This window comes from Cystoisospora suis, assembly GCF_002600585.1.
Source record: "Cystoisospora suis strain Wien I chromosome Unknown contig_31, whole genome shotgun sequence".
In the NCBI taxonomy this organism is placed as follows: Eukaryota; Apicomplexa; class Conoidasida; order Eucoccidiorida; family Sarcocystidae; genus Cystoisospora; species Cystoisospora suis.
In genome coordinates this window covers 280-19463 of record NW_027152833.1, presented here as the reverse complement: position 1 = coordinate 19463, position 19184 = coordinate 280, and the positions used below count along the sequence as shown (strand labels likewise).

Sequence of the window (19184 nt, the reverse complement as noted above, 5' to 3'; positions counted from 1 at the left end):
GTTCAGCCGCGGCGTTAACTGTTATTGAACTGCTTGTTCCTCAGGTGGGGGGGCTGCTCCGCCGCCAGCTGTGAGTCTGCCCTCGGGCAGAGGGCCCGCGGGCGCATTCCTCGGCCCGTCTGCTGGTGCCCCGACCCCCACGGCCCGAACTAGAAGACGTCCCTTGCCAGACGCTGAAGCCCCGGAGTTGTTTCCACCGCCTGTCTTTGACAGTTGAAAGGAGCCTCGAGGTGTGGCGGTGACAAACTGAATCGCCTGCAAGGAAGCAGTGGCGCAGTGGCCTGTGCTCACCGCAGTCGGGCAAATGCACGCTAATGGTTCCGCAAGTGGTCCACTCTCTCGCCCCGGGCTGTTGCCGAGGATCTCGTCCCTGCGTCCCGTGTGTAATCCGTTTCCATCAACTGCGGAAACAAGCACGCAACACTAGGAGGAGCAAATCTTTGACCTGTATTCTCTGTGCTGCATGATGGCCACCTTTGGAGGAATGTGAACAGGCGCGTCTTCTGGGTTATGGTTTGCTAGTTGGAGTGCGGCGAGTCACCTCCTCACGTAGCACGGGTCTCGATTGTCAACCGATTTGGCGATACTGCATGCACACGTGGAAGATTCCCGGGACGAGGAACACTCAATGCGTTGGGAGTTCTCAGTCTGGAGGACTCCTGGCGAATGTAAGCCATGGATGTCTTCAACAAGATGTACGCTGCTCTGCCTTCTGACGGGTCGATTCTCGGTGTAAGGCGCAGTTATTTTCCTGTGTGAAGAACTCAAAGTTACCGGGATGCACAAACACCGCCCGCCATGTCCCTCGGGGCGATGGCGCTTCCTTCTTTTCATCGTGTACTGCTCCGACACCGGGTCCTGAAGCATGGGCAGTGCTGCCCGTGTAGCAACAGGACCCTACAAGGCTGCAGCCGGTGCAACCACTGGAATGCAACTTTGTCTTTCAAGTACGAAGAGGGGTTGCTGCGGCCGGTCAGTTTCCAGGGTCGCCTTAAGTACGCTTATTCGCTCATAGCAAAGCGTGGTTTTGCTAAGAAGCGAATACGATTGAACGAGTACGAAGAGTACGATCAGAAACTCGATCCCCGACGAGTGCCCCTGGCTTTTGTCAGAGTCCCGATTCATCACCAGTCGGCGGCAGAGCTGGTGGAGACGATCACAACCGCTGGCCAGCTTCGCCTCAGTAATCCAAACTTCTGGAAGAGATGTACGACAGCAGCTGGTGATTTGAGCTGCGGATTTCGGGTGAAGGAGCTTGTCAATATAGTTAATGCTTACGCAAAAGCCAACGTCAGGGACGAGCAGTTGTTCAATGTGCTGGCTCCCGCGATAGCGGCTCAGATCACAGAATGCCGGGCCTCCGACATTGCAGTCGCTGCGCAGGCGTTCGCGCGAGTGTACATACGCCACGACGCCTTGCTCAATGTCATAGCCACTGAGGCTGCAAATAGAATACATGAGATGGGTCCTCGGGGCGTTGCCGTGGTGATGTGGTCCTTCGCGCGTTTGGAAGTGCGCCACGAGAGCCTTGTGAGCAAGGCGTGTCGCGCGGTTGCGGAAAACATCGGAGAGTATTCCAGTATTGACCTGACGCAGACGCTGTGGTCTTTGGGGGAGCTTAACGTGACAGATGTTGCAGTCCTCACTCGGATTTGCGACCATATTATGTCCCACCTGGCTGGCTACTCCATATCGGAGTTGTTACTTTGTACCTGTGCTCTCTCCAAGGTCCTATCTTTTGATCATGACATAGTGCCGGCAATGCGTAGCTTATTCGTTCAGCAACTGAGGGAGATCCCTTTACCACAGCTTCCTCGTTTGCTGCAAGCATTCACCGCCCTCGATCGGATCCCTACCTACGGTCGAGAACCATCTGCAGCGCCAGGTCTGTACCGCCTGATAGTCAGGTCCGTTCTCCGTAACATTTCCTTCTTCAGGCCCGAGGAAATCGAGCAGATCAGACAGTCACTGGCCGCGATTAATCTGACAGATGGTCTTCTGGATGGAGTGGCATACGACGTTCTGCCTGCAAAGATACGTGCGCTACCAGCAGAAGATCTTGTTAGTCTGCTTGACTTCCACTCGTTTGCTGGCAGTCAAGAACTCCCGTTGCTTGATGACATTCTTCTGGAACTCTACGGACCTTCCGAAACACGGCAAGGGAAGCGGGACCTCGACGTTACGGAAGAGCAGTCCCTGCGCTGTCTGGAAGCCCTGGTCCGAATGCATCACGTCCGGGGTTTTCTTTACGTTCTCCAGTCACTTCTTGATAGGGAAAGCAAGGCTGGAGATCCTTCGCATCCTGATCTTTCCCTTGGTAAAGATGGCAGAGGTTTGATCCTTAGGAATTCCCCTTCTCTTCTCGTGGTTCAGCGACTTCTTCTTCAGATGGCTCCTACCGCTGGTACGCTTTCTTTTTTCTTCTTTACGAACAGCCTCTCTCAGGACCTTTGCGGCAGTCATTTGGTCACAGTCTAATGAACAGACAGTAGAGAGTATGCGTGCCCCCCCACCCGCCTGTTGAATGACACACCTGGGACGCTTCCTAACACTCCTTTTTGTCGTAAACTTGACGAAAAAACTCGCTTGTTACGAGTGAATTTTCTCTCCAAGTTCACATCTTGGTAGACGCTTCAACGTACGACGTAGCTGCCTCGTGGTACCGTTTCCTTGCGCCAGACGGCTTTCGTAGTGCTCACTTTCATACGGAAGAAAACCAAAGACGGGGAAACCGTAGATGTGTTCTATACATTCTTACGTGTCCCATCTCCTCTCACATGTCCAACAAAGTGTACGATGACTTCGAACTCAGCCTGCCTCCTACACACGAGCGTATCTACCGAGACAAGGCAAAAGACACGGGTCTCATCGTACAACGATGCCATCTCAGTCTCTAGGAAGTCCTGGGAGAAAGGCGTCTCACCTCCAGAACAACATCAAATTGAAACCGACCGAGCTGACCCTTACTATATAGAAATAATAAACCGAGAACGTACTGAATACTGTCTGTGTACAACAAGTATCCTCCTCCTGGTGCCTGCTGATGCTCTCGTTCGCCTCCTTTCCAGTCAGATAAAAAGAGCTCATTTGGTGCCAGCAGAACTTCCCTCCCTGTGTCATCTCCATCACTCTACCAGATTGGTGTTTCGTATTGGCGTACTTCTTTCTGTTTTAGATAGAATGGAAGGCAGGCGGTTGCATTCCTCTCTTCTGTGGTTACAAAGAGAAGAGTATGCTTGTGTGTGATACCCGTGTCTCTCGGCTGACAGAAGCCCAACGGAGTCGTGTCAGTCGCGCTGTTCCTCAGCCGTGTAGCAGTCGCCCGTATGGTCAGCCGTGTATACATATTTTGCGTTCTTTCCGTAGAGTTTCTGAAGACTGGGGTAGGGGTCTCGTTAAGCCCGTGTGGTACCTCCTTAGCATGTTCCCAGAACTGCAGGTCTTTCCTGTATGGTGTACGACCTCCAACAAACGAAGAGTCATTGCAATGGTCACGGCTAGGACAAGGCGTGTTCAATTTCCCATGAAGAAGTGTTTCTCGTTTGCTTCTTAGTCAGAGACTTTCCTCAAAATAGAGCTTCGACCCTTGTTTTGTTTGTTGCCTACTGCTTCGCGATGCTGCAGATGACTTCGACTCGATCCGAAGCAGGCTCCTCCGCTCACATCACTCCGCCTTCGCTCGTTCTCCAGTCTTGCCATCACAGCCCGTCTCCCTAGAGGAAGCCGCCATACTCTATCCTTCAGTTGAAGATGCGTCGAGAGTTCATGATTGCGGAACGTCGTTCGGTAATGATATCTTCGAAATCCCACAAGAGCGAAAAGATGGTGAAAGGAACGTAGGGTCAAATTCAGTTTCAGGGCAGAGTCCAGCAAGCCTATCTCGAGACCCCCCGTCTATCTCACACTCAGATAAGCTCAGAAAGCAGAAACACCCTGCGAGAGGTGATGCATCTCGATCAATCTCGGAGAGTCCTTCCTTGTCCGGAGACAGAGGAACAGAGCGATGCGGGGAAGACATGGAAACTTTCCCTACATACGAAGACGCTGACAAACTGCGGGTTGCTGAAGAAGAGACAGAGAACGAGGTCATCACAGTCTCGACGGCATCAACAAGTCCAACTTCGCCTCGCCAAAGCAGCCTTGGCGAGGAAGGCTTGAGTGAACTCATAGGGTGTAATAGTAGTCCTTCCAAGAGCGAGGAAACTCAAGAAAGAAGAAGACCAGCTGAATCGTTGATGGAAGTTAAACAGTCTATTCTAAGACAGCGATCACCCGGGCAAGCGATATTCAATTATCTCGCACCAGGGTCTCAAATGCCCACCTCACCTGTCAGTGAGGAGAACAAAGCTTCCTCTACCATCTTCGGCTCACCGAAACATGATGCACAGTCTTCGCGCTTGTCTTTTGACATCTCGGGGGTTTTCAAAGGTGCTTTGCAAGGGGACCATACGCAGAGTTCGTCAACTGACCTAGGGACGGGGGGGGATCTCCCCCATGGAGACTGCAGTCAGAACTGGTGGAAAGCTGTTTTTGCCTCAAAGCATAGAAAGGCATCTGCATCCCGACTGACACAGAACTCTTCTGCTGAGTGTGTATCCTCTCTCTCAACTTCACCACCTCATCTTGCAGCATCTCCATTATCACAAGACCAACTGAAGACTGAAGAGACGAGGAGCTATGATCTTTCAAGTAAACTCCCTCTGAACTTCAATCTAGTAACAAAGGAATTCTATGAAACCATTGCCTTCGCTTCTCAAAGGTCAACACCGTCGGTCCTTATTGCTGCGATTGCGCGATTTCCTCAAGACTCTGCTAGGGCCTTGTGGTGGAAAGAACTCATGAACGGAAAAGTTGAAGGTAAGCACTGACGTCCGTTCTATATTTGAGCAAGGTCGCACGTATTCCTGAAGGTTAGGCGAACCTCCTGCTGTACACGGTATACACTTCGAAGGACAAGAGGAGCCTCTGTAAGAAAAGCACGTAGACGCTTCTTGGAAGCCAGTTGCTTTATATGTATGTATGCACAGACATAGCACTCGATCACACCTCAGGCTGTCGTCTCTCTCATACCCCCGCGTTTTGCCTGAACAACAAGGCAGATCGGTGAGAGAAGAGAAATAAGAAGACTAGGCCCCTTTAGCACTCAGCCTAACGTAGAAATGTATTTTTTCATGCTTAGGGAGGTTACCGATGGCGGTCAAGAGAACCTAGGTTCTGTTTCGTCGGTTCATCAAGTTTCTGGGTAGCGAGAGAGCTCTTATTGTATTGCACTAAGTCCACAGACTCCCTCTAAAGAGAGACCTGCGACTCTCTCATCCCTTTGCTCTACCATTGCTATTACAACATAGTAAAATATTCATCCTAAGTGAGAGACGGACTGTCATTCCCCGCTCGGTTTTTCATGACTTGATCGGCATTTCCTAGAAACCCTCTGGTTAGCTCTCCATATGACTCACACTCTTTGTCAACCCGTCTTCATGTTGCGAGTGATCGGGCAGGGCGGCTTGAGGTGGAGAGACTGATGTACTCTATGAACCGCCGAAGGACGAGCAGCGAGACTGTTTCTCTTGCGAGACTGAGGTCCCTTCCTTTTCAAACGATATGGATCTACACGGGGAGGTAGCTGCGTGATCTAGACAACGACAGATCTGTTCGAGGAGTTCTGAGAGAAGAGGAGACACCGTAGTTCGGACAGTACCTCATCCATGAATCCTTCCGATGTATTATCGAGCACGCGCGCTTCTGTCGATCCTACTTGATGAATACGATTGCACATGAACCTGAATATATTCCGTAGATCTGTGCTTAGCTCACCTCTCTCTCGGGGGATGAGTGTGCTAGCTATATCTCTGATATCTTCTGCAGTCCCGGATCTCTTTTTTTTTATCTTGTTGAATGGCCATTCGAAATAATTGTCCGCTCTACAGAACTAGAGGCCGAGCTTTTGCCAGCCGTGCTTCTCGAGCTTGGAAGAGTCCTTGACGCCAATCTGCACCTTGTAAGTTCCTTCATACCAGTCTCGTTCAAGTTGCTCTTTCTCAAAGGCCTCGGCGTACCGCTCACTCAAATGGACGGGCCACTTGCATTGTGAAACAGTGCCTGACCCCAAACATACACCAGGAAATGTTTTTCAGCGCGCATGTCATTTGACGCGTAGACTATATATATATATATACATGCGCCTGTGGAAATTGATACGTATCTGCATATATATATATACATAGGATATATATAACAGAATAGGATTCGACCTTTACGATTCATTTAGCAGCACTTCCCACCATTTCATCGTTCCTCTCCACTGAGCTTGCTGTGACTTTCCTTTCGCCCGACGCATTTTTTGCGACGAGGTGTCTTTTTGTACTTTTTGTTCATAAGGAGCTAGGATATATGTCTGTGACCCATTGTCTTTTTTGTCAAGTGTCTTCTGCTGTTTTATCGTAGACTCCAGAGAATGATGAGAAGCCCTTAGAGAAAAAGAATGGCCCCCTCGTTTCTTCGTCTTGTCCCTCTACGGAAGATGCGAAAGGTTACTATGCAGATGTTATCCGCCTGCTTTTCACGGAAGGAAAGCAGATTGAGAAAAGCCGCGGGACTTCTTGTTTCGTTGGAGGATCGGCGAAGTCTTTCCCGCCACCCAAGTACAAATGCCTATCTAACTCCGCCTTAGCGGTCTGCGTGAAAACCCTTGAGATTCATCCAGACAGATCAAAGGCTGCCAGGCATGCTGCTGCATGTGTTCAATTATACCTAAGGCGATTGGCAGGGTCTAATTCTGAGGTAACATTACATTTCTTCTTTTCTTTCTTTGATATCTCTCTTGCGTCCGAGTCTGTGGCGGTGACCTGTACACTGTGCTACGTAAACTCTTTCAGCTGAACTTCTGCTAATCATTCAAGAGAAAAAGTGTAAGTCGCGAAAGAGAGATAAGTCAGATAGGCGACACAGCTCCCACATGCAGGCCATTATCCTATGTCTCTTGTGGGTATGTGCAGTTTCCGGATTGCAGCGGCCCTCTAAGCCCCCGAAGATAGCACATACATATAGATGTACATCCATGTGCAGACCAGACATTTTCATTCATATATGCATGTTCCTACATGCATATCATCATACATACATATTCATAGCTACCTGCATACCCACACGTATATACATACGTGAACAGATAGCAGCAGGTTTCCACTAGCGCACATGCGCCCCAAGAAGAGACACAGTAGGCCAGGGGAAGGTTGTAACACTGACTGCATTGTCCGTACCATGCCGTAATAAGCCCGGGGCTGTTATGCGTATCTCGAAGAGATCAGCACTTCCAAGGTCCTGCTGAAACGTCCACTTAGCCCCCTCTCTGGTAGCTTGCTGGGAGTAAGCCTCTGGACGGGAAGACACTACAGGCCAGTGAGTGGCTTCGTTTGTCTGGTGTACGACTCCTTGTACTGTGTCATAGTGGTACAGCGAATGAAAGATCAAGTACAACATCAATTTGGATGCACCAAAGAAGCCAAGCATGAAAACGAATCCGTAGAGACGGTCGAAGAGTATGCGAGCAATTTCAGTGCTATATACGTCTCCCCGTTTATACGCAATGGCATGCTGCAGTCTTGATGTACTGACGCAGCTATTCTTCTAGCTCTAATTCACACTAACAAAGAAGAGGATGCTCTCTCCCTTTTCGCCGCATTCCTCGACACGTGTACAAATAGTCCTGCTTTGTTTTCTGGTGTAAACTGCATGCAGGATATGACGGATAATCAGTACTCGCAGGATGATAGAGACCACCGCACTTGTCTGAAGAAATCTGAACCTACACTGGCGGCTAGAGAAGCGACGGCCAAGCAGCTGGCTCGTATGCTTCATTCCTTGGTAGCCTTCGACGTCACACCTCCCCAGAGACTTTGCGCGTAAGCTTCTTCTGTTGGTTCGACAGCTGGCTGCCTGTGCTCACAATCCTGGCTGGAGATAATAGCCCGACAGTGTTAAGTTGGGTCGCTCTCGTTGTAGTTGATCACCTAGTTCCTTACGCTGTCTCGTGTGTGTTGTTATCTCATTCAACAGTGCGTCTTGAAGAATATATCCATGTGTGTGTGCCGTGATGAAGACAGACAGAGTGAGGAAGCGGTACGTTTGCGACAGATTTAGCACTGGACAAGGATAATCTGAACTGGTGCGTCTACGTTGCCATAACTTCCAGGAGCGCGAAGACTTCTCAAAAATGTCCAAAGATAGTGTTCAACGACGAGGCTCGACTGTAGAAAAAGAGTGAAAGGATCGCGAAGTAGCGACAAACGTAGCTAGATGCTGTGGTTGTGCAGCAGCCATTCCCGAGCTCTCAAGGTTGATAACATTCTTCCCTACATAAGAGTGCCCTTCGTGGGTAGGCGATGTTCGGGAGGGTTGTGATTCTAGAGGTCTCCTTTTATTGTTAACCGTGTTCAAAATCCAAGGCGGGGGCACTTTCCGTAACGCCACGGGTGGGCTCGTTGTATTCGGAAACAGAAAGCTCAGTATGGTTCCACTTGAGAAGTTCATGTACGAATGCGGGGCGATGTGCCCTTCTATCAGTCATCTTTAGACTAAGCTTGTCGTCCTCTACGTAGGTAGGTTGTTCATTTCTTCTTTGTTCCGTGGTTTGTCGATATGGGAGCCCGTGTAACGCAAGTGCGAAACATGTAATATGAGTCCGAACCAAGGATGCTCCGTATCAGGGCACATGAGACAGTCTCCTTCACCACGCCTCTGCAAGGAAGTTCGATAACCTTTGTGAGCTTACTGCTCAGAGCGGATCTCAGGAGTCCGGCATGACGTGAGCAGTCTCCTTTCCTTTCTCGTCCTCCATGATAATTCTCGGAGGGCAGACGTTTTGTAACTTTTCTAAGGTGTGTATGGAGAGTATCCACGAGTCGCTATGAACTTGTCTTCCAGGGAAATCGCGCGGCGTGTGAACTATCTGTCGATTTCGGATATGTTCACGGTACTGCGACTGTTCCGAGTTCTTGGCGGGATTGATGAGTTAACCGCTTCTCATCTATCCATCGGCTTGAGCACGCGCCGATGGCAAGTCAGAAGCTGGCGGAAGCTTAGAGAGCTTGAGGTAAATAAGACGGACATCGGCGTTGTTCGATGATGAAGTATCCTGTCCCGCAATCTTCCGGAGTGACACGAGAGGTAAACTCATCTGTACAGGTTTATGGATTGATTTCTCTTGTTGCCTCTGGTTCACAAAAACAAGACCGCAAGTAACGAACTGTTTAGGGGCTTGCTAAGGCTTTACAGCGACTCACGTACTAACTAACGTTATAGTGAAGTGACCATAGTGCAAGAAATTCTCGACAGACTGGGGAAGCAGTACAAGTGAATGCATGTGGTTGAAACCCGCATCATTGGCGTCATGTACTATCCGATAAGCTTGCCAGGAGTAACATCCTTCCGTCTTCTGCCTTCCTGGTATACCTCGCAGATCCTAGAGGCGCGTTGTATGTCTTGTACTCGTCCAAAGAAACATCCAGTCTTTTCGAACGGATGGTCTGGTGCGACTCTGTGTGTGGCTGCCCAGTTTCTCTGCAAACAGCTAGGCGTCGATCTGGATGATGACTACTTGAGTCAAGACAGCAAAACGAAGCTGGTGAGTAGCAATGAAGGTAAACACTGAAGCAAACGCGGGTGGATAGCACGAAGTAGGGACCATGGCCAGTTAACAGCGGACAAAGTATTCCCTGAGGTCCTGATAGGTTCCTTCAGTGAACCGTTGACTCACTGTGGATGAACTGACATGGAAAACCAAACCCTCCGAAGTCTCCCTCCTTCACAATTCGTCTCTCTGATTTACTAGTGATGGAGGGGTGCATAGTCCGCTCAGCATGAATGGTGGCTTCGGCATCTTGACTCGCGGAGTGGGTCTGAAGTTCTTAACTACCATTTGAGAATTCTGCCACATTTCACCCTTCACACTCATGTGTTCTACTCACCATATTCCGCGGACTCATTACTGGACTGACAGCCTAAGAGCCGCCGAAACTGGGTATCTCTGCCACGAGGACGTCCATATATTTCGACTATGCTTCGTGAATGCTTTCTGCCGTGGCAACTGCGTAGGGTGGAGGAACAATCGCTGAAGCACTGGATGACGGAGAAGATGACGAGGCACTTGGTGCTGTCGAGCTCCCTAAAGACTCCGACCTCCCACGGCTAAAGGCAGAGCTTGGCAAAACATGAAAGAAGTCGAGGACACATTCAAGGTCAGGCCGTCAACGATGGAGATTTGCATTGCCTCCTCAGGCGGTTCTACGCCTAATGTTTTTTTCTCTGGGTGTGCCGGGCCCTCTTTAGCTAGAATGTCGATGTTTACTATCACACATTTGCCGTCCGACTGTCTTCAGTACGATCAACTTGGCAAACAGGCGGTGCTCCGCGTGCGCCGTGTCCAGAAGATCTTTTGAAAGAGCCATGCCCTCCGCTCATTGTCGTGGGACGGGGAATTTTCTTCCTGTCCTGAGTGGACTAACCACTCTCTGGGGCCTGAGACATTCTGAGTGGGCACGCAGGCAAAGGAAGCAGTTAAATTCCCGTGCTTTTGGTGCCCGCAGCGGGTGCATCCTGCTGCTGGCTGCTGAACACTTTGACCTTTCAGCTCCGCAGCCGTCAGATCTTTATTCCGAGCAGCGTGCGGACCGTCCGCTGCAGCAGGGCACATTCTCGGTGACGTGCATAGTTCTTCCGACACAGGGCACCTTGCGGTATTCAACCGGTTGTTCCTGCACCGGCTCCCTCATGGGTATGAGACGTCGCGGTGCCACCAGGACGGGACTGAGAACGTGGGGCCGTGAAAGAGACGATCCCTCCATAGTGTCCACAAAGCCAGTATAGTGAGGCACCCGGAGGGCTGTCCTGTCGCAGTGTACCAAAGTGTATCCCGTAAGATAAGGTAGACAGCCCCTTTTAGTATTGCCCTTCAGGAAGTATGTACTGTATCTCATCGGCGTCTGCAGCGACTTGTACTCATAGGACAGCCGCTCCCCGTACTGACGTGTAAGATCTCTGTCGTACACGGAGACAGCTGGCACCGAGACAAGAGCGGCACAGGGCCTGTGTAACGGTCCCGTCTCGGCAGTGCCCTCGTGCAGGAAAATATACTTGCTGATTCTAGGGCTAATAGCGCATGCCACCCCCGCGAGAGGCTGGTCGCTCTCGAGTCCGGCAAACACGCTTGTACCATCATGTTGTGACAATCACGACGAATGCAGCGCGTACGCAGCCGGAGCTGCCTTCGTCGTTCCCCGGCCCACCACTTATGGAGTCAACGCCCTCCGGTCAGTTACCTGGTGACGGCGAGCTGACATTCCCCCGGCGCATTCTAAAACGTAGTTTTCCCTGCACGTTGAGTTGGATATCAAGGTGTTTCTTGCATACTTTCGTTTTCTTGATGAGCACGTGAAGTTGCTTCACTTCGCCCAGGAGCGCGTTTTTCTTCCGTCCGCTGATGTACCCACTGGTGTGCCCTGTAGGTATCGACGCATGCAGTCTATTGTCTAGAAAGCAACTGCTGCAGTGCGCGGCAAGCGCAACTCCCGCACGAAGGCATCGCTCAAGTTCGCGACGTGGTGCCCGGCTCTCCCCTGGAATCGAGTTGTTGAGCATACTGGCGAGCCAGACAGCAGCTGCTTCAGAAGCTGGCCAGCTGGTCATTCTTCCGCTCACGCATGCACACTCGGGTGTTGACACTGCGACCGTGTAGAAGTCCAAGCTAGACGACAGCATGAGAGAAAAGGCTGCTAGTACCATGCGGAAAGCGTGTTGACGTGCTTCTTTTTGATTTTGATGCTTGTCAGTGTGCGCTGAACAACCACTATCAGGCTCGCCGGAAGCACGAGAGAGCCGGCTCTCCCCTTTAAGCTGTCGTCACACCGGAAATGGAAGAAGATGTTGACTCTCTCCCCTCGTGCTTTTTGAGACCACAGTTTCAAGCTGTGAACATTGGCAAGTCAGTGTACCGTACGATCATTCAAACGCCAGAGAGTCAGCAGTTTGACTTGGCTGTGTGGGACCAGAATGAGACGCTTCGGAAATGGAGAGAAAAACGAAACGGTACAAGGTCTTCGGGTGGTTTGGGCTTTCCACCGTCTCGAGGATGGGAAGATGACGATCTGTACGCCGATGATGTTCAAGGACTTGCATTTGATGACAAGCGTGGTTTGTGGACTATTCACTTCAGTCTGTCGGAGGAATATCACCAGGTGCTGTTAGATAGAGGCGAGGGGAGAAGAGATACATTCAAACAACTCGAAAAGGACCTCGGCGTCCGTGTGCATCTGGCACTTCCGCCTGATGCAGAAGTCACAATCGAATCAAAAGACCGAGATGCTGTTATATCAGCCAAGGTGGAAGTTGAGTTTATTTTAGAGGAAATTCTGTCCAACATGCGTTACACACACTTCGTGTGCCTTCCCATGACCGATCCCAAACTGCTTGATCGGTTCGAGATTTTCAGATCTCAGCTCAAGACTTCGTTCCCTGACCTCGATGACACTCTCTTCATATCACCCCGCCGTCTTCACTTCACGATTCTCCTTCTGAAATTACCCACTAAACAAGATGAAGAAGAATGTAAACGCGTACTCGAGTCGCTGTCTCCGGCTGTCTATGACGCTGTCGATACTCGGACCATGTTGCTTCATCTCAAAGGCCTCTTCATCATGAACGACGACCCGAAAGCCGCTCACGTCGTGTACACGACTCAGTACGATGGGTACGCACCTCGCAAAATGTCGCTCTAACGATTTCTTTGTATCTCTACATACATACCTCCTCTGTATGCGGAGGTGATAGTGTGTCAGTCTGGGAGGTGGTGGGACACGGGGTGTGAAGGAACTATACACATCATAGAGCACTTTGGTCGTGTGCTTGCAATATCTGTCGTGTTCCCTTCTTTTCACCTGGATTAAGGCCAACTAGAGAGACAAGAATCAGTTCCATTGTTTGCTTGCTTGGGGTCCTCAGTATCTGAGCTGTATACGCTACGGGGCTGTACAGTAATGACATTCTCGATGCCTATACTCGTGAGAACGCTATGTGTGCAGCTGCCTCTGTGTTGGTGTCTCGTTACGTCTCTGTGCATAGGTGGGCTCACATGACTGAAAACAATGTACGGGCAAACTCTTCTTTCTTCTGTTCCTCACTTCTCGCCGTCGCCGAGTCTCTACTGCACTTACGAATCTTATAAAACAACGGCTTTTACCAATGCCCACGGCGCCAAGCATGTTACGTACACATGCATCTACACATACTTTTATCTATAAACATGTACGATAGTACCTACATAGGTACACACGTGCACCGATACACTGATAGCATTGTGTCTTTTCCTTGGTGTGTGGGTGTTTCTTAGGAATGCAGGAGATCAAGAAGTCTTACTGCGCTTGAATCGTTTGTGTGAAGTTCTTATCGATGGGTTTCGAAAAGCCGGGCTCGTGACAGATGACGAGCTTCGTGACCAGAGAGTCCTAGATTCGAATGGCGAAAAGATCTCTGTGAAACTACATGCAACCATATTGAATACAACCTATCAGCAACGGTATGCAAGGCGTCACTGCAAGAAGACAGGCGGGGGAGGAGAAGGCGAAGAAAGTGCCGAGGCGTCTACGGAAAAAAAACGACAGAAGCTTCTTCAGGCTGCGAGAAAAGGTTTCGATGCGTCTTCTATTCTCCAGCAGTTTCGTCTATTTGACTTTCTCAATGCTAAGAGTACTTGTGTAAGCTTATGTAGTCTGTCAGGTACTAGGGCGGGAGCGGCAGCAAATCCTGATGGTTTCTACCACACAGTTGCGTCTATACGACTTCCATGAACACTGAGAGCAAACTCCTGGTGATTCAGACGACCTCCTTTTTTTGAATATTGTCGTGTACGTACAACACTCGCACCCTCTCCCTTTTCTCAGGGAGCGGAAACATGGATCTTGTTAACCCTACTGTATACGTGCTGAGAAGCGATGAATGGGTTTTATTGTCAGGTCTCTTGGACTCAATTTAGAGCGTGTGATGAACTGTTTTTCGTCCCTCTTTTCACTCCGTCGAGCGTATCCTTTTCCTTGTCGGAGAAACCCGCTAAGAAGTTAACGGAGAGGCCGAAATTGAGTTTCTTGTTTCCTCGTGTGCTTCTCATCAAGAAGGAAGCAAAACAAGAGAGAAAGAATCTCTCGTGTCTCATTCGGAGAGGAAAGCCAGGTTTGATGCCTTTCTGATCAGACACACCCCGTGCCAGCTGTAAGCTCTTGAGCCATAAGACGTGGTATGTAGACACATGAAACCTTGATTTTGTTTCTTCAAAAGAAAGAAGACATTTGTTGTCGTTCTTGTCATCGTCATTAATAACTTCTAGGAGAGAGCGAGAAAGCTCCATGCTGTTGTGTGGACCGTAAACGAAACAGTATGTTGTCAGCGAGGGTAGAAAGTGAGTTCCGTGGTTAAGAGAAAATCACAGCCACGATGGAAAAAACACGTGTTTCATCTTGCATGCCTTCCCAACTATTTTAGTAGGTTTCTTCGGGTCTTTGAAACGCTCGGCTTCAAGATCGGGTCCTCTTCCTTACGCTTCAGTTCACGGTTCGCGTGTTAAGATTGGCCACCATTTCAAAGCACACGGGAAGCATTCGTAAACCTGTTTCGATAGTTTCAGCTGCCTATGAAGATATGAATACTCTGCCTATCTATCTCGTGTTAGAGGCCCCCCTGCACCCAGCCTGCATGACTGACAACTGGGAGGCCGCTCAGATCGGATACGCAACTCCGTGAGAGAAGTTTGAGTTTGCTGGACAGTACCTAGAAACTACCCGCTCATATGTTTTTGCTGCGTGTCCGCATGCACAAGCTGAGAAACATACGAAGAACCAAGAGCTAGGGAAGGTGTTTAGGGTTTGAAGTGCAAGAAGAGAGCGAGATCTCGGGAAATGCGGGTCATGGTGTTTTGTAGACAGGCATGCACTCCGTAGTTTTTCTTGACTTTTTTCGTAGTCAGTATCCCTGGTACTTCCGATGCCTAACCAGCATGCAGCAGAATCCTTTCGCCGGTGCACGTGAGCACCAACAATGTCTAGACCGGAAAGCTTCAGCACCCGTTCCCTGCTGAATATGTTCCCGTAGTACTACTGGCACCTCCTGCGCAGCTATATAGTCTTGATCAGTCGTGGGTTGTTGTTTTGACCATGCAGAGACGAAAGAAGAAGGAGCTGTAGCCATCTCCGAGTATCCATCCAATAGTTTTCTCAGAAGTATACACGACAGCACGTTATTTTGACGACACCCCATACAAACACTCCCTGTCTATTCGGTGACAGTTTCTCTCCTCCTCGGGGTATGATCAATCACAAGACTATCTGTCTCTACACGCTATGGTACACCTCGAGTGCGTTCGCTTCCACTAAGAGCCTCCTTTTTCTGAGAATCGAACACCCTCATGGTCAAATTAGTCCCGCTCAAGACAAAAAACTGAAGAATCAGGAGGATTGCTTCTTCGAGGACCCTGGAAAGAGAGCGGAACTTATTGTTCTGTACCACCTTCGTTCTTGTGGGTAAAGGAGTATGGCAACGTTTTATAGTTGAGCCCCCTCCTCCGGAACAAATCTTCGGTTGAGAAGAGAGCCGATTCACCACGTACGACCGACCCCCAGCTCACCATAGGACGTGATGCTTCTTCCTTCTTTCTGTCTCTCCATCCGTTTTCTGTCTGTCGGCTCACAGAAGGAAAAGACGACTAAGCTGAAAGTAATTAGAGGAACAGGAGGGAACTAACGCATGAGAACGCCACTCGAAAATACATCTCAGCTAGCTATTCATTCAATTTCGTGTTCAAAGAGTAAAGAAACCGACTGCTGGATCGTCAGGTTGCGCGTCAAGCTGAAGTTCGTCGATACGTCGTCACCCGCCGTGTTTCTTTCTCTCGTGTGTCTACTTATTCTTTCCCTGGTATATCTCTATGAGAATGATTTGAGGAAAGCAATCTGATCACTCCTCTCGCCCTTCTTTCTCACCTTGCACGACTCACCGACGACAGGAGTAGGAGTAGGGATGGTAGGACGTGTCTTGTGAATGCTACGATAATGTCTTCTTCCATCCTTCTCCTACAAAGAACATATCCGTAGTTTCTTAAAAAGAAGTCTCCAATACGTCTTTTTCCTCATTTTCTCTTTCGGGAACATGAAACAGCTTTCTTTTCTCTTCCGAGCCAAAGTAAAAAAAAGGACTTTACTAGACATCCAAGAAAAACAGGTCGCTAGCTGCTCGCTCCTTTCTTTCTCTCTCTCAAACTCAACCCGCCTTACCTCTTCTCGTCATCTGCTCCCAACGTGAATCTTCTTTCTTCCTTGCTTCTTTCTCTCTAACCTTGAAGAAGACCGGGGGAGAAGCTCCTGAGAATTTCCTCTTTTCTCGACAGCGGAGAAACAGAAACAAATGAAGGAGAGACATCTCATTCAGTAAACGCCTTTCTACCTTGATGTTCTCCGTACTTCTTTCTACGCTCCTCTCACTTCTCCTTTCTCTCTTTCAACAGATGGGGAGTCTTCAATCCGGACGTCCTTTTCTTCTGCTTAAGTAGTTCTTCTTGCAACTCTCTTTGGAGTGTACAGACGGAGAAGAATATTCGGCGACGTTTCCCATGGCGACTGTGGTGTGTCCCTATCAGAGAAGAGGAAGAAGCTTACGGACAGGCTTCTTTTTCTCCTCTCTTCCCTTGTTCTCTTGGTCTCTTCACCTTTTCTCTTTCCTTCTTTCCGACAATGTTTCTTTCACTCTAGCAGGTAAGCCGGCAGGAAGGTGTGTTCTTCTCTATCTATTTCTTCCGCCTCAATGAGAAAGGGGGAAAGAGGTTGATTACAAACAGACCCATAGATAGATAAGAACCATCGAGGTCGATGACGAGAGACAGTGAACACTGCAGCGAAGCAAAGGATTGTCGCGTTTTGAGTTTCCTAGGTTTGTCTCCGAAGATGTATGTCTCACAGAGTCTCGTCATGCTGCTCTCCTTTCTATCTCTCTTGTTTTACATATTTCCTTCTTTCCCATCTCTCTGCACTCTCTCGCCTTCTCCACCTTGCTAAGGAAAGTACCTCGTTCTTACACTGCCTGTGTTACCGACATACTTGACTCATCACCTATACAGACACCATAGCTAGCTATTTTGGAGATCTATCTTATGTCTTATCCATATGTGGCCCCTCTGTAGGTGTTTGTCCGAGCATATTTTTGCCCAGACAACTTCTGCTTATAGAAAGAAAGCGCCCTTGGCTATAGACACATACGAGTGTCCATTTATACAGGGGCACCCATAGTGATATATATATATATATATATATTTATATATATACGCATGCATAACATGTGCATGTCTATATTCCTACGTCTTTGTGGTTTCTTTGCTTGCGTGTCCCTTTCCCTTTTCTCCTTCGTCAGTTACCGGTGTAGAGGGTAACAAGAAAAGCAGAAATCCCGTCCGTTTTCTTGACGGAACTCATCCATCCAGACATACATATTTCCACGGTCATGGACCTCTCCAGACAATAGATAAGGAGCTTTCTTTTCATGAAGCTTTCACGAGAGAACCCATGGATCTTCCTTCAGTTCACATCCCGACAATTAACCCTTCTCCATTCTCTATCTCTTTATCTCTCGACAACCGAGACGAGAGAGCTAAAGAAGACGCCTTTTCTGAGGAAGCTTCTTTTCATTCTTTCCTACCTTCTTCTTTCTCCTCTCTCTCTCCTAACGTGAGAAGATTTGCGTTTTCTTCCTCTTCTCTCCTAAGGAATCCTCCTTCATCTCCCTCTTTGTTTACCTCACATTCATCCAACTTTAACGACTGGGCAAATCCTGATTCAAGGCACCTGTCTTCTTCTCGTTCGTCCTTTACTTTTAGAGAAGAGAATCTTCCTCCTCGCGAACATTCTTTCGCCGAGAAGCAGAACTTGCGCCTTGATCTTCCTCATGGAACTCAGCGTCTTTCTCTTCATAGTCCAAGGTTATCCAACAAAAAGACATACGAGACAAGAAGTCTTCTCCCAGAGATATACCCGGTTGAGGTGTCTGTACACCCGGAGAGGGGAGGGAGAAGTTTTCTGAATCTTTCTGAGAAGATTCATTTAGGGAATGATTCCATGAATCAAGAGTCCTTAAGCTCACCAGGTGACGAAGAACGAGAAAACAGTAGTAGTAGTAGTATGGCATTGCCTTCTATGCAGGAAGAAGAGAGAGAAGAAGAAGTAGAAGAAGAAAAGAAGATCAAGAATCGTCTCGTTACTAGAGATACTTCTCATGACGGACAAGAGAAATCGGTTGAAAAAGCACTCAGACAGTCAGCTGAGGAGAATCTTTCTTCTTTCGATCGGGATGAAGAAGATGTCCCTGACCGCTTCAAACGTATTCTTATCCGAGAAGTTTTGAAAGAAAAACAGGGGGAGAAGAAAAAGAAAGAAGAAAAATACGCGGCAAGTCATCCACCTCTCCGGGCGAATGAAGAAGAAAAGAAAGAAAGTCCTTCTAGGAGGCATCTCTCATATCATTCATCCTCAGCTGTCCATCCATCGACATCTGAAGAGCAAGAGAGATTTGTCGGTAGGGAGAGATCTGAAGTGCGGGAAACATGCATCAAGAGGAAGAGATAGATGAATAGAAGAATGAAGGCTATTTTCAGCAAACTTTCTCTCTTTTTCTGTCTTCTTTCATCCAAATCAAGGAGACATACCTAGTTGCTTTGTATAGACATCTATACATATAGACATCTATATATGTATGTATACAGGTACTCATAGAACTTGATGCGAGTCCTTAGCTACATATCTTTCCTCCTTCCCTCTAAGAAAGACTTTCAGCATGGAGAGCTCTCCTCACACTCATCTCCTGTCGCTTCTTCTGGCGCCTCCTCTCCCTTCTTAATAGACGCTGTCTGTCGTCTTCTCTAGATCTATACTCCTTACGTATACATATATAGATATGTAAACAGAGAGGTATATCAAGAAACAGGATTAGCGATGTGGGAGCGTACTTCCTTTCTCTTCGTTTCTCTATACACTCATTCAGAGTCTTCTTCTCGTGAAGTCCAGACTCCGAGCTACTTTTTCTTTTCTATTGAGAATGCATGCACGACCATCTTTATCTTTCTGCTGCCTTTGAATCGAAGTTTCTTTCTTCTTTCACTAAAG

At 48.7% G+C, this 19184-nt stretch overlaps 3 protein-coding genes across 3 annotated transcripts in view; all 3 read left to right on the top strand.

Moving 5' to 3' along the window:
- The first annotated feature begins 31 nt into the window (after positions 1 to 31).
- On the top strand, positions 32 to 10536 carry CSUI_000080 (uncharacterized protein). The gene is made up of 8 exons (XM_068060314.1): positions 32 to 2404; positions 3625 to 4857; positions 5928 to 5998; positions 6445 to 6780; positions 7738 to 7901; positions 8923 to 9091; positions 9554 to 9622; positions 10093 to 10536. The coding sequence occupies exons 1-8, from the start codon at positions 799 to 801 to the stop codon at positions 10210 to 10212; spliced, it is 3768 nt and encodes a 1255-aa protein (XP_067927705.1). The 5' UTR covers positions 32 to 798; the 3' UTR covers positions 10213 to 10536.
- A 738-nt stretch (positions 10537 to 11274) lies between these two features.
- CSUI_000079 (akap7 2 5 rna ligase-like domain protein) lies at positions 11275 to 14263 on the top strand. The gene is made up of 2 exons (XM_068060313.1): positions 11275 to 12742; positions 13382 to 14263. The coding sequence occupies exons 1-2, from the start codon at positions 11907 to 11909 to the stop codon at positions 13836 to 13838; spliced, it is 1293 nt and encodes a 430-aa protein (XP_067927704.1). The 5' UTR covers positions 11275 to 11906; the 3' UTR covers positions 13839 to 14263.
- Positions 14264 to 15733: 1470 nt separating this feature from the next.
- CSUI_000078 (uncharacterized protein) overlaps positions 15734 to 19184 on the top strand; it is a gene marked incomplete at its 3' end in the record, with an annotated part of 3689 nt that continues 238 nt past the window's right edge. The window contains exons 1-2 of the mRNA XM_068060312.1: positions 15734 to 16787; positions 17440 to 18597. Coding sequence (XP_067927703.1) covers positions 16646 to 16787; positions 17440 to 18597 — 1300 coding nt within the window. The remainder of the gene's footprint in view (positions 16788 to 17439; positions 18598 to 19184) is intronic.